Source organism: Talpa europaea, assembly GCF_964194135.1.
Source record: "Talpa europaea genome assembly, chromosome: 15".
In the NCBI taxonomy this organism is placed as follows: Eukaryota; Metazoa; Chordata; class Mammalia; order Eulipotyphla; family Talpidae; genus Talpa; species Talpa europaea.
The window spans coordinates 55,261,130-55,282,821 of NC_140083.1; the positions used below are offsets into that span (position 1 = coordinate 55,261,130).

Genomic DNA, 21,692 nt, shown 5'->3' on the forward strand with positions numbered 1-21,692 from the left:
AGTCCGGGACGCAGCGGAAGGCTGCGGCGCGCCGCTGAATGAACTGATGAGAGCGAGTTCTTTTCTTCTCCGGGCGGGGTGCGGAGCGGGGGTCCTGGCGGCCGCGGCGGAGACACCCGGGGCCGGATAGCGGTTCGGCAGGGTGGAAATTTCCAAGGACTTGGCGCGGGGCGCAGAGCGCGTCTGGGGCGTCGGGGGGAGGGGGCTGGAGGCGCAGCGGCGCGGGAGGCGGGGGGAGGCGGCGAAGGGCGCAGGAGCCGCTCGGAAGGGGACGCCGCGGGCCACATGTCTGCGCGGGAGACCGGCCTCTTCCCGGATCCGCGCCGAGGGCGACCGTGATGCTGCAGAAGCGGCGGGAGCCCCCGGCCGCCGCCGCCGCTCTGCGCGCTCCAGACCCCGGCGCCCGCCTTCTGCAGGGGAAGCCTCTAATGGCCCTAGCTCGTGACTTGCCCCTCGGCCACTTCCCCTGAAAGAAATCCTTGGAAAAAGTTGCATTAAAAAAAACCCCTCACGCCGACCTTTGGGGCCGCGGGGGCCGGAGAGACGTGCGTGGGGTTGCGAGGAAGAAAGCCGAAGGTGTGTGTGCATGGGGGGCCCGCGTTGGGGGGACTCTCCGCTGCCACTTCGCGGGGCGTCGTGCTGAGGCGCTGGCTCTGCCCCTCCAGCCCCCTTCCCGGGACTCCTGCGATGAGCCCCTGCGGGCTGGCCCGCCGACACACGTCCAGAGGGGCCATGGCAGTACTGGCCTGGAAGTTCCCGCGAACCAGGCTGCCGGTGGGGGCCAGTGCCCTCTGCGTCGTGGTCCTGTGCTGGCTCTACATCTTTCCGGTCTACCGGCTGCCCAACGAGAAGGACATCGTGCAGGGGGTTCTGCAACAGGGCACCGCGTGGAGGAGGAACCAGACAGCGGCCAGAGTCTTCAGGTACTCCTTGCCCTCCCAGGTGGTCCCCGGGGTCCTTCCAACCCCATCCTGCCTTCTGGGTGCAAGGACAGCGTCACCTGCAAGGACTGCGTCCCTCTCAGCCAGTCCTTAATCCCTTTCTTTGCCATTCCCCACCTGGAGACTTGAGTCAAGGGCCTTTGCCCACCCTCCCTTCACCCTTGGAGAGGTGCAGCCCTTGCTTTGCCCTGTTAGAGTCTGTAGACATTTCTTCCCAAACCCCAGTTGTATTCAACAATATTTGGGAAGGAGATCCCAGGCTAACTTTGTCCCTTGCACTTAAAGAGAATTTATTTATCTCATGGGGGTCTGCGGACTTCTGAAGCTATAAAAAACTAAGGGCAGGGAGGAGAAGCATGTGGGAGGCATCTTCCCCGGGACAGGTGGATGGTTGGAAACAAAGCACAAATGATGGTGCGATGGGCAAAGTCTTGGGCAGTAAAATTATTGACATCAGTGGGGATCCTGCTGTGGGGTGCACTGTGCCAGCAACAAACACAGTGCACTTACAGATGCCCCACTAACAGTCGCCTACTGAGTGGTTTTTATGTTGAAGTCTCCACACTTTGTGATGATAGATGTTATTATCCCCCCCCATCTTTCCGACATCACCCAGAGTCTCCAGGAAGACGAGCTACCTCCCCAAGGTCATGCATCTTTCTAGCATGGAAGCTGGAATTTCATGAGTTGCTGCTGGAAAGCACCCAGGCGCTCTTTCTGGGCTTAGCCAGTGGAGGCCTTTTGGAAGGTGGGGGACACAGTGTAGGTAAGGACTTGAAAACAAACCCCAAAGTAAAACCAGATTGTAAATTAGAACTCCCATTGATCACCTAGAGGTTGTAATTTCCCTTTCTTTCTGGGAATTACAGTTTAAGTGTCTAAAAATAAGCTGTGGGCAGCAGGGGTGGTGTAGTGAGATTGGAAGGAAGGCAAATCGGCTTCCTCTTCCTCTCTGCTTCCCCCGGCAGGGCATCCCCACTGCCAGGTGCCCCTGTCACCTTCTGTCCCTAGGATGAACAGGCGCCTCAGGCTCTTCCTGTGGCTGGAGGGCTTTCTTTTGCTTGGTATCACTTTTTTAAGCAGTGTGTGGGGCAGGTGAGTGCCAAAGACAACATTTTCACCACTGCCGGTCATACATGTTCAGAAACTCCTGTAATCTGAAATAAAACTTTTTATTTTTTTTATTATTATTATTTTTTAATTTTCTAGAGGCATGTCTTATTTTATTTATCTATTTGTTTGTTTGTTTGTTTGGTTTATACATGCACTGGGTACAGTCAGAAGCCGGGAGGGTGAGAGAATTCACCAGAGCCAGAGCGGGGAGCAGAGCAGGCAGAAGGACCGAAGTACACTGCTGAGGGGAGCAGCGGGCGGCAGGAGAGGTCTGCACGCCATGTGGGACCCTCCTCCGGTGGCCGGGGAGCAGCCGGGGATCGAACCGGCGCCGCAGAGGCCGCGGGCAGCTTCGCAACCCAGCGCTCAACCGCTGCGCCACCTGGGAGGCCCAATAAAACTTTTTAAACATATGGTTTCATTCTGCTCCTTGGCTGCTCAAGGAAAGAAGGTCAAGGGACAGTAGCCAGTTCTCTCAGAGGAAGGCAGCTGGATTCTTTAAACCGGCAGAGAAGACCTTCCCCCTGTATAGAATTTGAGTTTTAACCTCCCCCCCCCTTTAAAAAGTATTAAGGCTAATTTTCTCTCGCCATCTCAATAGTGATCAATAGTGATCATTGGACTCAAAAAGCTGTGGTAGCATCTAGCAGTTCTTTCTCTAAAGACAGAAAGCAATGTCATTTCAAGTAATATAAGGAAACAAGTCAAGAACTTCCCGTTGGTTTGCAATCAAAGAGTCCAATTTTTTTTTGTATAGTAGGTGGGATAATGAAGCTCTGTTAGAGGATAGATTTCTCTGGGAGGACATAATCAAGTGGAAAGTGACTCATTCTGAAAAACACAGGCTGATGATCAATTCTGAGACACATTTGCTCCTTGCAAATGTGCCTGTAGCCTGGAGTGACCTTCAAGGGTATGTCTGTCATTAGGTCTATGTGCAGAGAAATCCATACATTATGAAAGTGACCAAAACACATATCCCTCAAAGCTAGTATCTGTGAAACTGTAAGAGGCACCACTGTTTGTTGCAAGGAGTTTAGGCTTCCACGTAGAATCCTGAGTTTTTGCCTGACAATTCCATGGCTCGAGAAATAACAGATGTCTTTGGCAAATTATTCTACCTCTTTGGGTCTTTGTTTCTTTGTTTGTAAATGGGGTTCATAACATCTACCTTGCAGGGTTAATATAAGGTTTAAATTAAAGCAACAACAAAAACATGATGCCCAGTGCCTGGCACATTTTTCCAGTCAGTGGTATTATTGTCATAGTTATAAGTGAAAATTTCTTGTACATGTTACAATGTAAATAAGGACAACTGGCCAGTGCATAAGAATTAGGAATGTTTCATCTGTAAAACTTGCAGAGAAAGGTAATTTTTCCAGATCTTGCCCTTCTCCCACTCCCCACACATACTCTTAACCTAGTTAACAGAGGTGGAAAGTTTTAAAAGATAGTCAATATTCTGTGGTTTGTTAAGTCAAAATATTGTTTTTACTCTGCATGCTTAGTAAAGCCCATTGTTTTTTAATGCCTAATTTTTTAGTTGATGGGTACTATTGTATGTTAAGTACTATAGAGATCAGCCATTGTGTTATGGCATTAAGGAAACACAACTTGGCAAAAAGGTCTCTGTGTTTTCTAGTCTGAAATATCTCTGTATAAATACAAATATTTAAGCACAAATATACAGTGTTTACTGTGTGGGATATATGCACACTTATTCATAAAGCATGGAATGGTGTCATGTATATTGTAAATACCCATGCATGCTTCCATGCATCATGTAAATCATTGCAATCGGTGCATTGGCTGGTACTCAGTGAGTGACTACTCTGTGCCAGATAAGCGTTGTCCCTGGGGGATAGCAGTGATCACCAGGGACTGATTGCATCCTCTGAGACAGCTTATCTCCTACTAGGGAGTTACTGATGAAGTCAAAGAAACAGGAGCTTTAAAGTACAAAGGAAAATGTTTCACTGTTTATAAGCACTGGAAATTAAGATGACATTTTGCCCATTTACTTCCATTACTTTTGTGATTTTTGTCCTAGATCAGAACTTAAATGCTGACTTCTTGGGAAGGACCCTTGACAAATTCCATGGGAGAGGGTAGGGAGAAAATAACAAAGCTGCAAGAATGTTGTAGTGAACAGGAAGCTTTCCTGACACCCACATGGCCATAGAAAGATAGAGAAATCAACGGATCCCATAGTAGAACCAAGTTTCTGCAACACTTGTTGCTTCTGATGGAGAAGAGAAGGCGTGCCGAAAAATGCCAAACCTAAGTGGCATTTGACTCCATTTCATTTGCTCCTCAGAAATATATGAGCTCAGAATTTCTGGGCAAGGCTTTATTTATGGCACCCAACATGGTCTCCAGTACCAAACAACAACAAAACCAACACATTTTTAAGTGCTTATTTTATGTCTGGCGCTATGCTAAGTGCTTTAAAATGTATTGTCTCATTTAATTCCCTTAAGAACCTTACATAGAAATTAAAAAAAAAAAAAGAACCTTGCATAGAAATACCTTATTACCCACATTTATGAGGGTGAATGTTACCCTGATCCCTGCCATCATGGGATTTATTTTAATCTTAAGGGACAGGCATACATGTATATAATTAAATAACCAACTAGATATAGGGTCTTCAAAGCAAGGCAGCAGGGTAGAGTGGAAAGAAAGCATATGGATCCAGGAGTTGTCAGAACTGGGCTGGAATTTCTAGTTGTCTGATCTTTAGGTGTCAATTTCCCTTTTATAAAATGGAGTTTGTGGTAATTTCTTACATGTCTGTAATGAAAGTTACCTGATAGTATACAGAAAGCACTTGCAGTGATGCTGCTTATCTCTAATACGTGATGGTTATCGCAATAGTAACAGTAAACTGCTGAGCAGGTTCCTGAGACAGGGTAGTTCATTCTGCCCGAAGCAGGAAAATCAGAGAGGTGGTGGTGATTGCATCAAGCCTTGAAGGATGGAAAAGTGGGGTAATTGTAAGAGGTGAGGTCAGAGGATGTTCTGGGCAGAGGGAGAAGCAGAGGCCAAAGCAGGGAGGCATAGGCATGTGTAGTGTGTGTCCTGTATGTACAGAGATCCTGGTAGAAAAAAAAGACTGGCACACTGGTGGAAGCCAGGTCATCACCTTTGAATGGGTGTCCAGTGTGGCCCAGGAGATGTGATTGGACACCAGGTATCCACGGGGATGTGTCAGCTCTCAGTGGACATGGCTCATCTCTGTTCCTGGTAGGTTTGGGGAGTGGGGTTAGCACAGCAAGTGCTTTGAAAATCCTGTCTCTTCATTAGTCGGTAACCATTATTCTAGGCAGTCATGCTCCCTTTTTGTTTCTGCAATTCTAAGCAAAACATTAAGTAGTTCTAGCTATGTGACTTCCTTTGAATCTGTTGATAACAGAAGCTTCAGCTATTTTTGCACTGCCCCAGAGGCTGCAGAGGTCACTGGGGTGGAGGACTGAGCAGTAGATGCTAGGTATGGTATGTGATTTTATATTTAAGTGAGAATTTGTGGATTTCACTTTTAAAAAGTTTAAGAAAAAAATGGCTTAGTGACTTCTGGTGCTTAAGAAAATAAACTTCCATTTTTGAGGGTTTTACAAATGTGAAAAATTTCATTAGCTTTATTGCTAATAGCAACAAGACAATAATAAAATAAATTATTAACATTTATTGGACACATAAAATAGACTAGAACCAGTTCTTAGTGCTTATATGTATCTATTATTTTGCTCCCATAGCTACTCTATAAAGAAAATACAGGTATGTTCCTTGTTTCACACATGAGGAAGTGGACACTTAAAGAGATACAATAAGAAAAGATGGGTTTGGGTTTCCAGTTCAGAGCTATTTGTTCCTAAGACTTATGCTAGTCCCCTGATAACTTGGATAAATGAGGCCTTGCTGTATATATCTCTTATGATCTGACCACGATTACTTCTGTCATGCTATCTTTTTTGTCATGCTACCTTTTTAACCAGTGTTCTTTTTTGCGTTAGTAATGTTGATTAGGGTCATAGTTCATGAAATGAACCTGGCTGTTTTGGTTTTGTATCATTTGCTCTCTGGACCACCTTCCTTCCTCCCTCCTCCCTCAATCCCTCCCTGCCTCCCGTCCTTTCTTCTTTCCTTTTAAACAAAATACAAGAAGACAAATCCTCATTGTCCTTTATTGGCTTTTCAACAAATTTAAATCCTTGAAGTGTACAGCATCATATGGGTCCTATGTCCTATGGCCTTAGCAGGAAGGTAGCTTCAGATTTTGGCATGAATTATGCCACTGTTTCCACAGGCACTGGTTACCTTTCCCTAGATGACTAGTTTTATTCAGGTTGCTCCCAAGAGTCACTGTGTTGTTCTTTGCTTTTTACATATAAGCACATCTCTTGTCTAGATAGAATTCATTTTCATCTTGAGCATAAACAGCTGAGGAGAGGAGCTCATGCTCTGTATTCTTTGTTTTGGGGGCTTGCATTTGTGCCTCCCCTGCTCTCACCCCTGCTCACTGGGACCTTCTGGACCTTGGAGTTCCCCTTCTACAGCCCACCTGCCTGCGTGGGGCTTCCTTGCCTCTGTCCTGCCCCTTGCCCCACTGCTATCTGCATACTTGGGCACAAGGGACAATAAAGGGACAGCTCTTTGAGGGAGGAGATGCCTTAAAGGGCTTAGATATGGAACTGTGGGGGCCACTTGTACACATGGGATGTCTGCTTGATTCCCCATGTTCTGCTACCAAGCCTCCTGGAGTTTGAGAAGGCTAAATTCAAATCTGGCATTTGAGGTGCTTTTGCAGGCTTATTTGTCCAGAGAGAAGGACAGGAGGATAGAATGTATTTTATCTACTTGTGGGTTTGATGATAATTTGAAGATAGTCAGATAGATTTGTGCCTGTGTCCTCTGCCTTGCTAATGGACTTGGTGTCTTTGGTTTGCACAGCACATTCCATACTCAAGTGAAAACAATGGTTCTTTTTGGTAAATTGGGAGCCTGTTGGTCTTTGTTTTGGAGAAGAGTGTTTAGGAAACTAGATGGGTCCACTGACCATTGTATGTGTGTAGAGTATGGCCAGTGTGTCTTTTGACAGAGTCATGAATCATCTTGGAATCACCTGATGGTGACTAGGTCTCATCAGTCCCTCGAGGAGTTGATAGATTTCCAACCAACAAGAATACTTGGTAGCTTTTCATTCAGTTTGGCTCAATCAGGAGCAGTCTCACCTTGGGAGACTTGTATAACTTCTCTATTCCTTTGTTTTGTCATTTGGAAATATATGTTCACTCATTTCGTAGGTTTATGATAATATTTAAATGAGATAGTTACTATAGCATCCATAGCCATCCTCACCTGGCAGGGAGAGATGACAGGAGCTGTTCTCATCTATAAAGAGTCTTGACTTTGGGATCTCAGAGAATCCAATTCTGATCATGATTCTGTCATTTATTAACTTGGTGACTTTGAAACATTTTCTTGGTCTTTCTGAACTTTAGCAGTGTGGGCAGTAGCTACCTTGAAAGGATAAGGTGCTGAATGATTACTAATTATTAAACCATAATGATGAGAAAAGCTACTTTCTGGAACACACCTACGCTTTTTACTTGTACCTTCAGAAGTGGAATACATGACAGTGAAATTTGATTTTATGACACATCTTCTTCCAGTGTGTTAGTAGTAAAGATGTTGTAAAGTGGCCAACTATTTATGTAATCATTAATTTAGTCACTCCTTTATCCAATCACATTTACCAAATGCCTATTAGGTGCTGGGAAATGGTGAAAGTAAGATGTGCCTTCTGATTTTATAAAATTTATAGCCTAGTCTAGTGTGATTAGTAACCTGAGTAAAAAATGGAATACAGTGGTGTTTCAGGGGTTACATTTTGTCTGTGTTGAATAATTATGCTGAGTTCGAAGCGATTGATTTTTCTCTCTTTCTGTTGGACTGCCTTCTAGCTTTGGAATTGCCTGAGAGAGAAGCAGCCAAAACCGTAAGAGCTGTGTCACGCCTTTTATTAGGTGTCAGGGGGAAGCCGAAATGAATTCAGAGCTACATGTTCTCCATTATTCAAGGCTTAAGTGAAGGGTAGTCTGCAGGAGATTTCCAAGCAAATGTAATGAGAAAGGACTTGCTTGAACAAAGTGCGTGTTTCAATTATTGATACAACAAACATGATTTTATGTCTCCCGTGCTTATTTTAAAATTTGATAGTGTTTATTATTTGTCTGATTTTGGAAATAATAGGTACTTACTATAAACATTTTTTTAGATGTTGTAAAAAGCACACACACACACAAAACCCACTCATTATTTCATTCCTAGCTGTACCCATGGTGAACATGGCTTCTGTTGTGCATATTTGTATGTGTATTACTAAATAGTGTGTGTTTTACAGGTTTCATTTTATGTTCTCTTTCGTTCACTCCACATTATTTTTTTTTAACATTTTCTCATCATTAAATATTATTTAACTTCTAGGCTGGTGATAAAATAGCTTTATGATTTTCATTTTGGGAAAGAGTTATTTACCATGAGTTTTTTTAAAGTTACCATATTGGAACAAATTATTTTCCTTTAAAAAATCCTTAGGGCCTCCCCAATGGCACAGCTGGTTGAGTGCAGGTTCGATTCCCGGCTGGCCAGGGAGATGCCCACATGGCGTGGCAGACCTCTCCTGTCTCTCCTGCTGCTCTTCTCAGCAGTGCTTCTGATCTGTCTGCCTGTTCTGCTACTTGCTCTGTCTCTGGTGAATCCTCTCACCCTTCCGTGCCTCTGGCCTGTACCCCAGCTCTGGTATGGATAAATAAATCTTTAAAAAAAATAAACAAATAATCCTTAAAAAGGAGATAGCGATTTGCACATTAGATTTTTTTCATTAAATATTTCTTCATGCAGATTTGGTAAATACCTAGCATGGAAAGTGTAAAATCTTTTTAAAGAATTCTCCTCTCTCAAAATTGGCATTTAAATAATAACTGAGTGACATTTAATACCTATAGATGAATATTACTTATATTTTGGTATCTATTCTTCAGACCATTCAGCTTCTTTGCATGCAGATAAAATAAAAATATAATGAATTTGAAAGCACTTTAGGAATTTTTCCAGTAACAATATGTGTAGATCTATATCATCCTTTTGAATGTCTGTAAGATTTTCCCTTGTTAGGATAGTTAATAATTTATTTAATCTTCCCTCCTTTGTTGAATAACCATGTTTCAGTTTCTTGCCTTTATAAATAATACCGTGGTGAACCTCCTTGTGTATATATCTTAAACATTTCTTATATTACTTTAGTATGAGTTTCTAAACATAGTTTCCTGACAATGTTTTTTATTTTCAACCATCATTTCTTGTAACCATTTTCTCTGATTGTTCATCGGAAGTCTTTGACTTTGTAAGGGAAGATTTGAGGTTTCCTCTATTTCAATGTGGATCCTGATTGCATAAAGGGCAGATAGATGTACAATGATTGTTGACACTAAATGATGGAATTCCCCTTCAGTGAACTTTCAAGAGGGTGAAACAGTAGGGAAGATTCCCACGCAATTGGTTGCATCCAAGGCAGTCTCCCGTCTTTGGGCTTTGCAGAGACCTGGGCCTGAGGGGACTCTGGGACGGGTGCTGCCATCTGTCCTGGTTCCTCTCCAGGGCAGTTCAGTGGATAACTAGGTTGGTGTTTAAGCCACATGGAAAAAGCATTGCATTTATGGGACCATCTGTATCATTTTCTTAGGACATAAGGAATTAAGTAAAACTGTAATTTAAAAAGAAAAATGAGCTTCTGTTTCATGATAAGGTAGAGAGCCATCAAGGAAAAAGGAAAGTTTTTTTTTAATTTTTTTTTATTTTTATATTCCCCATACAATTACAACCCCGATTTTGACCCCAATCTTTCCTTTCCCCTCCCCCCCAAAGAGTGTCTCTGGTTCATAGTTGTTTGTTGATTTTCATTTTTTTCTTACTTATAGTTATTCATTTTCCTGGTCCCTTATTTAAGTTCTCTAGATTCCTGCTATGAGTGAGACCATCCAGTATTTTTCTTTTTCTTCCTGACTCATTTCGCTGAGCATGATCCCTTCCAGTGCCATCCATGTTGCTGCAAATTGCATGTGTTTATCTTTTTTGAATGCTGAGTAATATTCCATGGTGTATATGTACCACATCTTCTTGATCCAGTCATCTATTTTTGGGCATTTGGGTTGTTTCCAAAGCTTAGCTATTGTAAACAGTGCTGCTATAAACTTAGGGGTGCAGGTGCTCTTTGGAATTGATGTTTCTGTGTCCTTTGGGTAAATACCTAGGAGTGGAATTGCTGGATCATATGGAAGCTCTATCTTTAATGGGTTCCTCAACCCATTAAAGATTAATCTCCACACAGCTTTCCATAGTGGTTGGACCAGTTTGCATTCCCACTATCGGTGCAGAGAGTTCCTTTCTCTCCACATCCTCGCCAACATTTGTTGTTGCTAGTTGTTTTAATATGTGCCATTCTCACTGGTGTGAGATGGTATCTCATTGAAGTTTTGATTTGCATTTTCCTGATTGCAAGTGATGTTGGACATTTTTTCATATGCCTGGTGGCCATTTGCATTTCCTCTTTGGAGAAGTTTGTTTTTAGCTCTTCTGCCCATTTTTTGACTGGATTATTTTCTTTGTTGTTGTTGAGTCTCATAAGCTCTGTAGATTTTGTGATCAGTCCTTTATCATTAGTGTTATGTGCAAAAATGTTCTCCCAGTAGGTGGGGTTTCTCTTTGTTTTTGTTATTGTCTCTTTTGCTGTGCAGAAGCTCTTTAATTTGATGTAGTCCCAGCTGTTGATCTTTGCCTTCACTGTCACTGCTTTGGGTGATGCATCTGTAAAGATGTCTTTGAGGTGCATGTTATGTAGTTTTTTGCCTATATTTTCTTCTATGTATTTTATGGTTTCAGGTCTTATATCTAGTTCTTTAATCCATTTTGAGTTGGTTTTTGTGCATGGTGTGAGGTAGTAGTCAAGCTTCATTCTTTTGCATGTAGTGACCCAGTTTTCCCAGCACCATTTATTGAACAAACTTTCTTTGCTCCAGTGCATGTTCTTTGCTCCTTTTCAAAGATTAGTTGACCATAGATCTGTGGATTTATTTCTGGTTTTCTATTCAGTTCCATTGGTCCATGTGTCTGTTCTGGTTCCAGTACCGCGCAGTTTTGATTATTACGGCTTTGTAGTATAGTTTGAAATCTGGGCGAGTGATGCCCCCATTCCCTTCTTTTTTTTTTCAGGAGGGTTTTGGCTATTTGGGGTTTTTGGTGGCTCCATATGAATTTCATCAATATTTTTTCTATTTCTTTGAAGAATGACATTGAAATTTTTATTGGAATAGCATTGAATCTGTAAATTGCTTTTGGTAGGATGGCCCTTTTGATAATGTTAATTCTTCAGATACATGAGCAGGCGATATCTTTCCATTTCTTTGTGTCTACTTCTATTTCTTTTAACAGTATTTTATAGTTTTCTTTGTATAGGTCCTTTACTTCTTTTGTTAGGTTTATTCCCAAGTATTTGATTTTTTTGTTTCAATAATAAAAGGAACAGTTTTCTTGATTTCTTCTTCTTCAGATTTATTTTTGTGTATAGGAAGGCTACTGATTTTTGTTTGTTGATTTTTGTATCCTGCCAATTTACTAAACTGATTGATTAGTTTAGTTAGTTTTTCTGTGGAGTTTTTGGGGTTCTCTATGTATATTATCATATCAATCACAAATAGTGATAATTTGACTTCTTCCTTGCCTCTTTGGATTCCTTGTATGTCTTTCTCTTGTCTTATTGCTCTGGCTAGGACTTCCAGTATTATGTTGAAATGCAGTGGTGAGAGTGGACATCCTTGTCTTGTTCCAGATCTTAATGGAAATGCTTTCAGCTTTTCGCCATTGAGAATGATATTGGCTGTGGGCTTGTCATAGATGGCCTTTATGATGTTGAGGTATGTTCCTTTTATCCCAAGAATTTCAAGGGCCTTTGTCATAAATGGGTGTTGTACTTTGTTGAATGCTTTCTCAGCATCTATGGATATTATCATATGGTTTTCATATTTCTTTTTGTTGATGTGTTGGATTACATTGATTGATTTTCAGATGTTGAACCATCCTTGTGTCCCTGGAATAAATCCTACTTAGTCGTGGTGAATTATATTATGGATGCATGGTTGGATTCTGTTGGCAAGGATTTTGTTGAGGATTTTTGCATCAGTGTTCATTAGGGAGATTGGCCTGTAGTTTTCTTTTTTTGTGTTGTCCTTGTTCGGTTTTGTTATTAGTGTAATGTTGGCTTCATAGAATGTGTTTGGTATTATCCCTTCCTTCTTAATTTTTTGGAAGAGTTTGTGAAGGATAGGCACTAATTCTCCTCTGAATGTTTGGTTGAATTCATTTGTGAAGCTGTGTGGGCCTGGGCTTTTGTTTTTGGGGAGTGTTTTGATTACTGCTTCAATTTTGCTGCTTGTAATTGGTCTGTTTAGTTGTTCCATTTCTTCTTTGTCCAGCTTTGGATGATTATATCGTTCTAGGAATTTGTCCATCTCTTCTAGGTTGTTAAATTTGTTTGCGTATAAGTGTTCATAGCAATCTCTTATTATTCTTTTGATTTCTACTGAGTCTGTTGTGATTTCTCCTCTTTCATTTATAATCCTATTTATACGTGTTTTCTCCCATTTTTTCTTTGTGAGCCTTGCTAGAGGTTTGTCTCTTTTGTTTATTTTTTCAAAGAACCAACTTTTGGTTTCATTGATCTTTTGGATTGTTTTTTAAATTTCTAATTCATTTATTTCTGCTTTGATTTTTATTATTTCCTTTCTTCTACAGGCTTTAGGGTTTTTTTGTTGTTTTTTCTAGTTCTTTGTGATGTGAGGTTATTAGGTTGTTTCTCTGAGTTCTTTCTTGTTTGTTGATGTGAGCCTGTATTGCTATTATTTTCCTCTTATTACTGCTTTTGCTGCATCCCATACATTCTGGAAAGTGGTGTCCTCCTTGTCATTCAACTCAAAGTATTTTTCAATTTCTTCTTTGATCTCCTCATTAGTCCAGTGGTCTTCCAGTAGTGTGGATTTCAATCTCCATAAAGTGGGAAGGTTCCTTGTTTTCTTTTCATGATTTATTTCTAGCTTGATGCCTTTATGATCTGAGACGATAGTTGGAATGATTTTGATTTTCATGTATCTGTTGATGTTTGTCTTGTGGCCCAGTATGTTATCGATTCTGGAGAATGATCCATGCGCACTTGAGAAAAACGTGTACTCAGATTTTTTTGGGTGCATTGTCCTATAGATGTCTGTTAAGTCCATGAGTTCTATGTCTTTAAAAAAGGAAAGAGTTTTAAACTGTTGTATTTTGTGATACTTGAAGAATATTTTCCTATTTGCTAAAATCTAAAGTTTTAGGCCTGAATCAGGAGCAGATCATATCCCCCTGGGTGGAGGGCGAGGGCATGGTAAAAAAAAAAAAAGCATAAAACTCCTATGATGGTGTCTTATGTCACTTTGGTCAGTGATGTGTTAGGGCATGACTGAGGGATACCCAGTGACCCCAAACTTAAGGGATGCATGCTCTAAGAAGGGGCCCAGCCATCCACTTCACAAAGGCAAAGAAAGTAGACTCTTAGCATGACAGACCTTTAATAAAATTAGTGCGTGTAATAGTTTGCCAGTAATACTCTCAAAAATTACCCATCCTTTCGTAGGCAAATGCCCAGCCAAACAGGGTTGGTCCAAAGTGAGGCTACTGAGGCCCAACAGCTTGTGTCAAGTCTAAAGCACTTTTTGGCAGGGAACCACAGGAAGGGGGTAAGGAGAGTCTGGGACAAAAGGAGCAAAATCAAAGTACAAGTCAAGATAATGGTTGCCATCGTCTCTGCTAAGGACAGCCTTCCCCACCGGTTTCTCACCCATGTCTCTTGCAAGTGTCCTACATGTCTCTCCTCCATGTGTTCTCTTCCTGGTCTCCTTCCCACCAGTACCAGGATGCAAGTTAGGGTTGCAGAAACAAGAGCCTAGAACATAGGTTCACCTGGCTTCTCAGCTCTGCTTCTAATTCCCAGCAGCTGTCGAGCTCAGAAAGTCCAGTTCCTGGCATACCGGGACCTGTAATCCAAGGCTACTGCTTGCTTGTAAGTGGGGGCAGAGAAAATGGCACTTCCCCTTCACAGAGGTGTCTCTGTAAATGATGGACCACATACATGGTGGTGGTGTCCATAGGCTAGACCATGTAGCCTGCCATCTAGATTTGTGTAATTACATTCCATTGCATTTGCACAATGACCAGATCGCCAAGCACAAATTTCTCAGAATGTGTCCCTGTGGTTAAGTGACACATGACTGTATTTTGTTGGGTCAGTTTTTGGTTGGTTGAGTATTGGTGATTGTGTTGACACTGGCCTGTGTTATCCATGTCCTTCTCCCTTGCACCTGCATGGAGCAGCTCTGCTCACTGTTGTTTTGGTGCTTTAGGGTCAAAGGTTGTGTCTTGTTTGTATTTGTCTGTGTCTATACCCTCATTACAGCCTTGCTCAGTGTCTGGTGTTTGTTGTATGAATTAAAACCTTTGATTGTCTGAAAGGCCTGCAGACAGCTGTCTGAATACTTACTAGGGAACTTTCATTTATTGCCTTGCTATAAATATTCACAGCCAATTCATTTATTCACTCATCCATTCATTCTTTTGTTCAGCAAATATCTGTTCAGTGTTTGGTGCTGAAATAAGGTCCTTAGCCACGGGCCTTACCCCGATGGAACACAGGTACACACAGTAAACCTTATAAAAGAAGCAGCAAAAGTCTCAAAATGTCTCTTAAAGCCTTTTTGTGCATGAATACCAGCCCAGGCAGCTTCACTGCACATGTGTATGTCTGCATTTGTACAGTTCAGAGTGCATCCATATACTCCCGTTGTCCTTTTTGTTCTGGGTGTGCTTGGTGGCTATAAAACCAGAGATCTCCATGCAGTTTAGTGGTGCCATATATTTTAGGTCTGATTAACCTATACAGCATGTGAGTTGTTAAAAAGGAAAAGCCCTTAAAAACATTGCCACAAGATCCATGAATCCATGGGGGAAAGCAGAGCTCAGTTACCAGCCATATAAAAGAGACCCAGAGACACGCCGGCTTGGATGGGATTGCTCCCTTTGTGAGCGGCTGATCGCAGCTCAGCCAGCTCTCCTGCCATAAAGAAAAGGAGCAGACCACCCTGCAACAATAAAGAAGAGAAGGGGGAGTCGGAAAGACAGGGAGGGGCTGGAAATAGGACCTTGAATCCTGTAAATTGAAGAGTCTCAATTCGGGGTAAAAACTTATGTTAATTTTTTCTTGATAATTATTCCAACTATGCCTGGTCAGAGCAAACTCCTGACCTCTTTCTCCCCTCTCCTTCCCCCCCCCCCCCCTTACTCCCTTAGCTGGCTCTAACAGGTCCCTGATCAACTTGAATCGATTTATATCCACTTTAATTACTGAGGAGTCTTATTCTGGGATTTGGCTCAGTTTTATTTATTTTAAAGCACAATGAACACCCTCACATCTGCTTCCCTGCCTGCTTAGGTGAGGCCTGCCCTCCAGCTGCTGGGAATGGAAGGCAGGAAGGCATCCTATGGGGCAGAGCCCATCCCTCCCCCATGTAGGAGCAGGCTGGGAACTTACATACCTTTGCCATTTCTTGGGGGCTGCCCATACAGTGTTCTGGTGTACAGCTTCCTCAATCTACATCTGGATGGATTTCCATCCTTGACTGTACAGTTGACCTCTTTGTAACTGATTGACCCACTTCCTTCCTCCCAGAGACCCTCTCAGTCTTCACAGATGACTCTTGGGAACCCCCATGCCCTTCTTGACAGGGCAGAAGTCTCTTGTCTCCTTTCTCCAGGGTAGATGGGGTGGGGTGGAGAGGCAGTAGCCTTCCCTAATAAAGCCTGGCTCTGCCAAGGCGCCCCTTCTCCTCTCCCTCGCCTCTGTGGATCCACTGGTTGGGGAGGGCTGTGTTTCTGGCCCGGCATGCTTAGAAAACCTGTAAAAAGGTTGCTAAGTCCTTCCACTTCTGCAACTTTCTGAACTTTAAAGACTGGGTGCTTAACACCTCTGACTCCATTTTGGCCCATGGCCATATCCCCAGGTAAGAGGAAAAAGCTTGATGTGCTGTTTAACTTAGTCCCTTCCTGCCTCTGCTCCCCTCTTAGAACCCAGCCTTTGGGCACTGTTTTTTAAAGTATCTCTATGGGCCCCAGAAACAAGGAAATGCTCAGTAGAGTGGGTTCACTTCCTCTTGAGCTGGTGATTAAGGTGTCTCTTCAAACAAGGCATCTCACCCTCTCTTTCTCCTGCCCTGTCTCCAGCTATTGTATCCTATTTACACCCATTCTAAGCAGGCTGCCTGGGGTCTCTCTGGCCAGGTGCCCCTAGTTTCATCTCCTGGGTAGTTTCTCTTCTTCAGGGAAGGGAAGAATCTCCTCCCTCTGTAGGATCCTCTTGCTCCCAGCTTTTTATGTTCACCAGGCCTGGGGGAGTGGGGGTGGTCCTGGTGGGGGACTGGATTGCTAATCAGCACCCCCTCATAAGCCCTGTGAGGGAACTGGTCACACAGCCAGCAGCTCAATCAGTTTGGATTATGGGGGATTTAACAGCTGTGTCTCCAGCTTTGGGCTTAAAAACCATAATTCCCCATAAAATTCCATCTAACAACCTTTTACAAAAGGAAAGAAGCCATAGAGTAGCTAGAATATGGTTCCTAGTGTATCCAATTTCTAGATTCATAGCTTATAAACTGTCCTAAAGATTCTCTTTAGATGTTTAAAATAGACATGCAGTACAGAAAATTAAGTTCCTATTTAATTAACCTTTGCTGCATACCCATTCTGTGCACACATTGTGCTGGTGACCTCCCTGGGCATGCATCAGTCAATCTAAACCTAGATTTTAAAATCAGTTCCATTTTTCCAGACAATAAAATTGATATTTTTAGTAATAGAGTTGTTATTTATTTAGTGTCTGCCATATGCCAGGCACTGTTTTAAGCACTCTCCACTGTGTTATCATTTAACATTTCCAAATACTGTATGAGAGAGATATTATTATCCTTATTTTACAAAGATTATAGGTGGTGCAGAGAGCTAGCATTTAATGCTAGCTTAATACTTTATGTCTGTTAACATAACAGCCCTATAAGATAGTCCTTTTAAAAAAAAACATGGATTTTTTATTTTACATTTCTATAATATAGAAATCTAAAATGGTCTCAGTGGGTAAAAATGAAAATGTCAGCAGGCTGCATTTCTTTCTGGAATCTCTAGAGGAGGATCCATTTCCTTCCTCATCCAGGTTGTTGGCAGAATTCATTTCCTTGTGGTTATATGACAGAGTTTGCCTTTTCCTTGCTGGCTACCACCTGTAGTCTGGTCTCAGCTTCTGGAGCCTCTCTCAGTCCTTGGCTCATTTCCCTTCTTCCCTTTTCTTAAAAGTCTCCAAGGGCAAGCTAAGTCTTATTTGGTTAGGATTTTTTTTTTTAAGAAAAGATTTAGGCTCACAGCAAAATGAAGAGGAAAATGTAAAGATTTCCCCTATAGCTCCTGTCCTCACACATATAAAACCTCTGCATCATCAAAACCCCTACCAGAATGGTACATTGTTCCAACTGATGAACATGCATTGACATGTAATCACCTAAAGTCCTACATCCCACATGTTTGGATAAATGTGTAAGGACATTAATCCATCATTTATAGTATCATACAGTCTTGTTATTGCCTTAAAAGTACTATGTACTCTGCCTGTTCAGCCCTTCCAACCCCATAGCAATCACCTATCTTTTTGTAACTATGAAGATAGTTTCACCTTTTCCAGAATATTTTATACTCAGAACCATATAGACTACATCTTTTTCACCTTTTCACGATGCTTTTACTTGGTAACATTTACTTCAGGTCCCTCTATGTCCTCTCATTGTTTGAAACTCAGATTTTTGGGGTGCTGAGTACTATTCCATTGTATGATTATATACCAGTTCCTTTATTCATTCACTGCTGAAGGACATCTTGGATGCTTCCAAGTTTTGGCAGTTTTGAATAAAGTTGTTATGAACGTGTGCAGGCCTTTGTGTGGAAATCAGTTTTCAACTTCTTTGGGTAAGCATCAAGAAGCGTGATTTCTGGCTTGTACGGTATGTTTGATTCTGTAAGAACCACCAAACTGTCTTCCAGAGTGGCTGTCTCATTTTAAATTCCCACCAGTAATAGATAATTCCTCTTGTTCCATGTCTTCACCAGGATTTGGTGGTATCAGAGATGGCCAGTCTTGTCCTAATTTGCATTTTTTTCTGATGACATACATTGTTGAGCATCTTTTCATATGCTACTTGTCATCTAACGAAGTGTCTGTTAAAGTTGTTGGCCCATTTATTAATTTAGTTTGTTGTTTTTCTTTTAAGATTTATTTATTTATACAAGAGCTGGGCTACGGGCCAGAGGTGCCGGAGAGTGAGAGGATTCACCAGAGACAGAACAGGTAGCAGAACAGGCCGATGGACCAAAAGCACTGCTGAGGGGAGAGCAGGCAAGACAGGAGAGAGACAGAGGGCCGTGCCATGTGGCTATCACCCTGGCCTGCTGGGAATGGAACCCGTGTTGCAGAGGCTGTGGACAGCTTCACAGCGCTGTGCTCAATCCGCTGTGCCACTGGGGAGGCCTTGGTTGGTTGTTTTTTCAATGGTGGGTCTTTTGAGTTCTTAGTATATTTTGGATAATTGTCCTTTATTAGCTGTGTCTTTTGCAAATATTTTCTCAAAATCTATGCTTTGTCTTTTCATTCTCTTGACATTGTCTTTCATGAAACAAGGTTTTCATTTTCATCTAGTCCAGTTTATCAAATTACTTGCATGGTTTGTACATGGGTGGCATTGTACCCGAGAGTCATCACCATACCTCTAGGTTTTCCTCTCATTTTCAGGAATTTTATAGTTTCATATTTTATATTTTGGTCTATTGCCCACTTTGAGTTAATGTTTATGAAGGATGTGTGAGGTCTTTGTTTAGATTCATTTTAAAAAATGTGGCTGTCCAGTTGTACCAGAACCATTTGTTGACTAAAGACTAAGCTAGTCCTACTTTAAAGATGGAGAAGCTGAAACTCAAAGTTTAAGGGCCTTGTTGGGAGTTAGACTGTAGGCTCCAGGGCTGATGGGTTCATGGACTCTGAGTCTCCTTACTATGCTGCTCTGCTCTCTGGCCTGTACCCCTGTTCTTGTATGCATAAATAAATCTTTTTTTTTTTTTAAGAAAAAGACTCACTGACATTCTGAGCTTCAACTTAAAACATGATAACCTCCTTGTATTGCAACATCTTAACACAAACAAGAGAGTCTCAAATAGTAAAACTTCAGTCTGCGGAGGTGAATTAATAATTGCTGTAGTTACCTATATTCAAGGCTGTTTTACCATCCCCTCCTCAGAGATCCTGCAAATAAGGTGGTAGAATTCAAGTAATGGAGGAAGGTGTCTTCTTTTTCTTTCTGACTAATGTCTCTGATCATAGTGGCTTGGCTTTAGTTTTTTTCTTTCTTAACCATCTAGCTGTCATGGCCTACTTGCCTAATTCCCATGTATGTGTGTGAGATGGATGCCAAGGAGCAATACCAGCTATTTATGGTCAGGAACACTAAACCTGTACAACCTTAAGCAACAGGAGTGGAACAACCAGCCTGTAGGGAATTTTCCTGTGTCATCTGGAAAGGAAAGTGATTCTTTCTCTTTTCACCATTGCTGACATCCTCAGGGACTTTTCCTTCAGTGTCAGTCACTGTCTCTGAAATGGAATCTATGTAATAATATTTTGAGATATCCTGAAAGATCATCTGGGGATCGAATGGATCGAATGTGTAATTTCTGTTTTTTGAAAACTCTTCATTAAAGTAGTACATTTTTATTGCAAAAGTTAAAACGTGCAAGTGTGTGTTAAGTGAATGTGAAAGTCTTCTCAGTCTTATTCCCTAGAGGTGAAAGGTGTTCATGCTTTGCTGTATACCCCTCCAGATGTTTTACTGCTCAGTGTCTTTTTTTTTTTTTTAAAGATTATTTATTTATACAAGCACTGGGTACAGTCGAGGTGCAGGAGAGTGAGAGAATTCACCAAGCCAGAGCAGAGAGTAGAACAGGCAGAGTGAGGAAGTACACTGCTGAGGGGAGCAGTGGGCGGCAGGAGAGGTCTGCGCGCCATGTGGGACCCTCGCCCGGTGGCCGGGGATCGAACTGGCACTGCAGAGGCTGCAGGCAGCTTCACAACCCAGCGCTCAACCGCTGCGCCACTAGGGAGGCCCCTCAGTATCTTTCATAATGTAACCTGGGGTACTTGAGGGAGAAAAATGTAATTATTCTAGGACAATACACATAAACTAGGACTATTTCAAGGACAACAGGATGTCTAATCCTCTCACCACATATGAGATTTTATACCTCTGTGTATGGAAACATCTAGATAGACTATGTTAGAGTGGTAGCCTCTTAGATCACTCCCAGTGATTTCCTCGTCCTGATAGTCATGTGAAACTCTCTCCCTTGGAGTGTAAGCTAGAATTAGTAATTCATTTGTAGAATAGAAAACTGTAGAAGTGATGGTCTGTCACTTCTGAAGTTAGGTTATAAAAAGATCATGGCTTCCATTTTGAGGATTCTCAGTCTCTTGCTGTTGGCTCACTTGCTGTGGAGAAGCCAGCTGCCATGTTGTGAAGACACTCGGGCAGTTAGTGGAAGTGAGATGAGGAATTGATGATGAGGAGCATGTGGTAAGGACTAAGGTGTCTCCTCAACAGGAATTGATGTACTGAGGCCACCACATACGTGAAGTGGCAGGTAGAGCCTCAAACTTAGGTGACAGCAGCCCTGCCAACAGCATGATGACAACTTCTAAGAGACTCTAAGGCAGAACCACCAGCTTAGACATTCTTGATTCCTAGGAACTGTATGAGCTGGTAAGTCTTTACAATTCAAAGCTGCTAAGATTTAGAGTAATTTGTTTTGTAGTAATAAAGAACACATTTATTAAATAAGATCAAATCACACACTACATTGTTTTTAGCATCCTTTTCCCACCTACAACATGTCTGTCAGTAGATAGCTCATTAGTATGTGCAGCACTAAGTAATACTATCCCATTAAAAAAAAGAGGGAGAGAGAATTCTCTTTTAGGGTTGACCATGGTGTTTTCCTTTGCTTTTTTTAAAAACCCAAAATGGCTAATCCCGGAACTATGTTCTTCTCCCTCTGCATTTATCTCCACAGGATAGCTTTTAAAAGGGAAAATTTCAGGGTCATGAAACAACATATTTAATTTTAGATTGATATTTATGAATTGTCTTCTAAATGAAGTCATCTATTTTGTGACCAAGAGCTTGTTAGCTTTTCCAGTGCTGAATATTAACTTTAAAATGTTTTGCCAATATATAGGTGAAAAATTCTAATTTTAATAGACTAAGCTTCTATTTTTTGGTAATTATTATTATTAAGAATTTCCTATGAGGCACACCTTATGTCTTTTGTCTACTTTCTTCTTGAGCAGCTCATCTTTTCTTTGTTGATACCCAGAGTGTCCTTTGTTGGTTTAAGCAATATAGCTTTTTGTCATAT

The 21,692-nt window shown here is 41.8% G+C and overlaps 1 protein-coding gene across 1 annotated transcript in view; it reads left to right on the forward strand.

Moving 5' to 3' along the window:
• Positions 1–687: 687 nt before the first annotated feature.
• Positions 688–21,692, forward strand: part of ST8SIA1 (ST8 alpha-N-acetyl-neuraminide alpha-2,8-sialyltransferase 1) — a gene marked incomplete at both ends in the record, with an annotated part of 139,993 nt that continues 118,988 nt past the window's right edge. The window contains one exon of the mRNA XM_084256011.1: positions 688–923. Coding sequence (XP_084112137.1) covers positions 688–923 — 236 coding nt within the window. The remainder of the gene's footprint in view (positions 924–21,692) is intronic.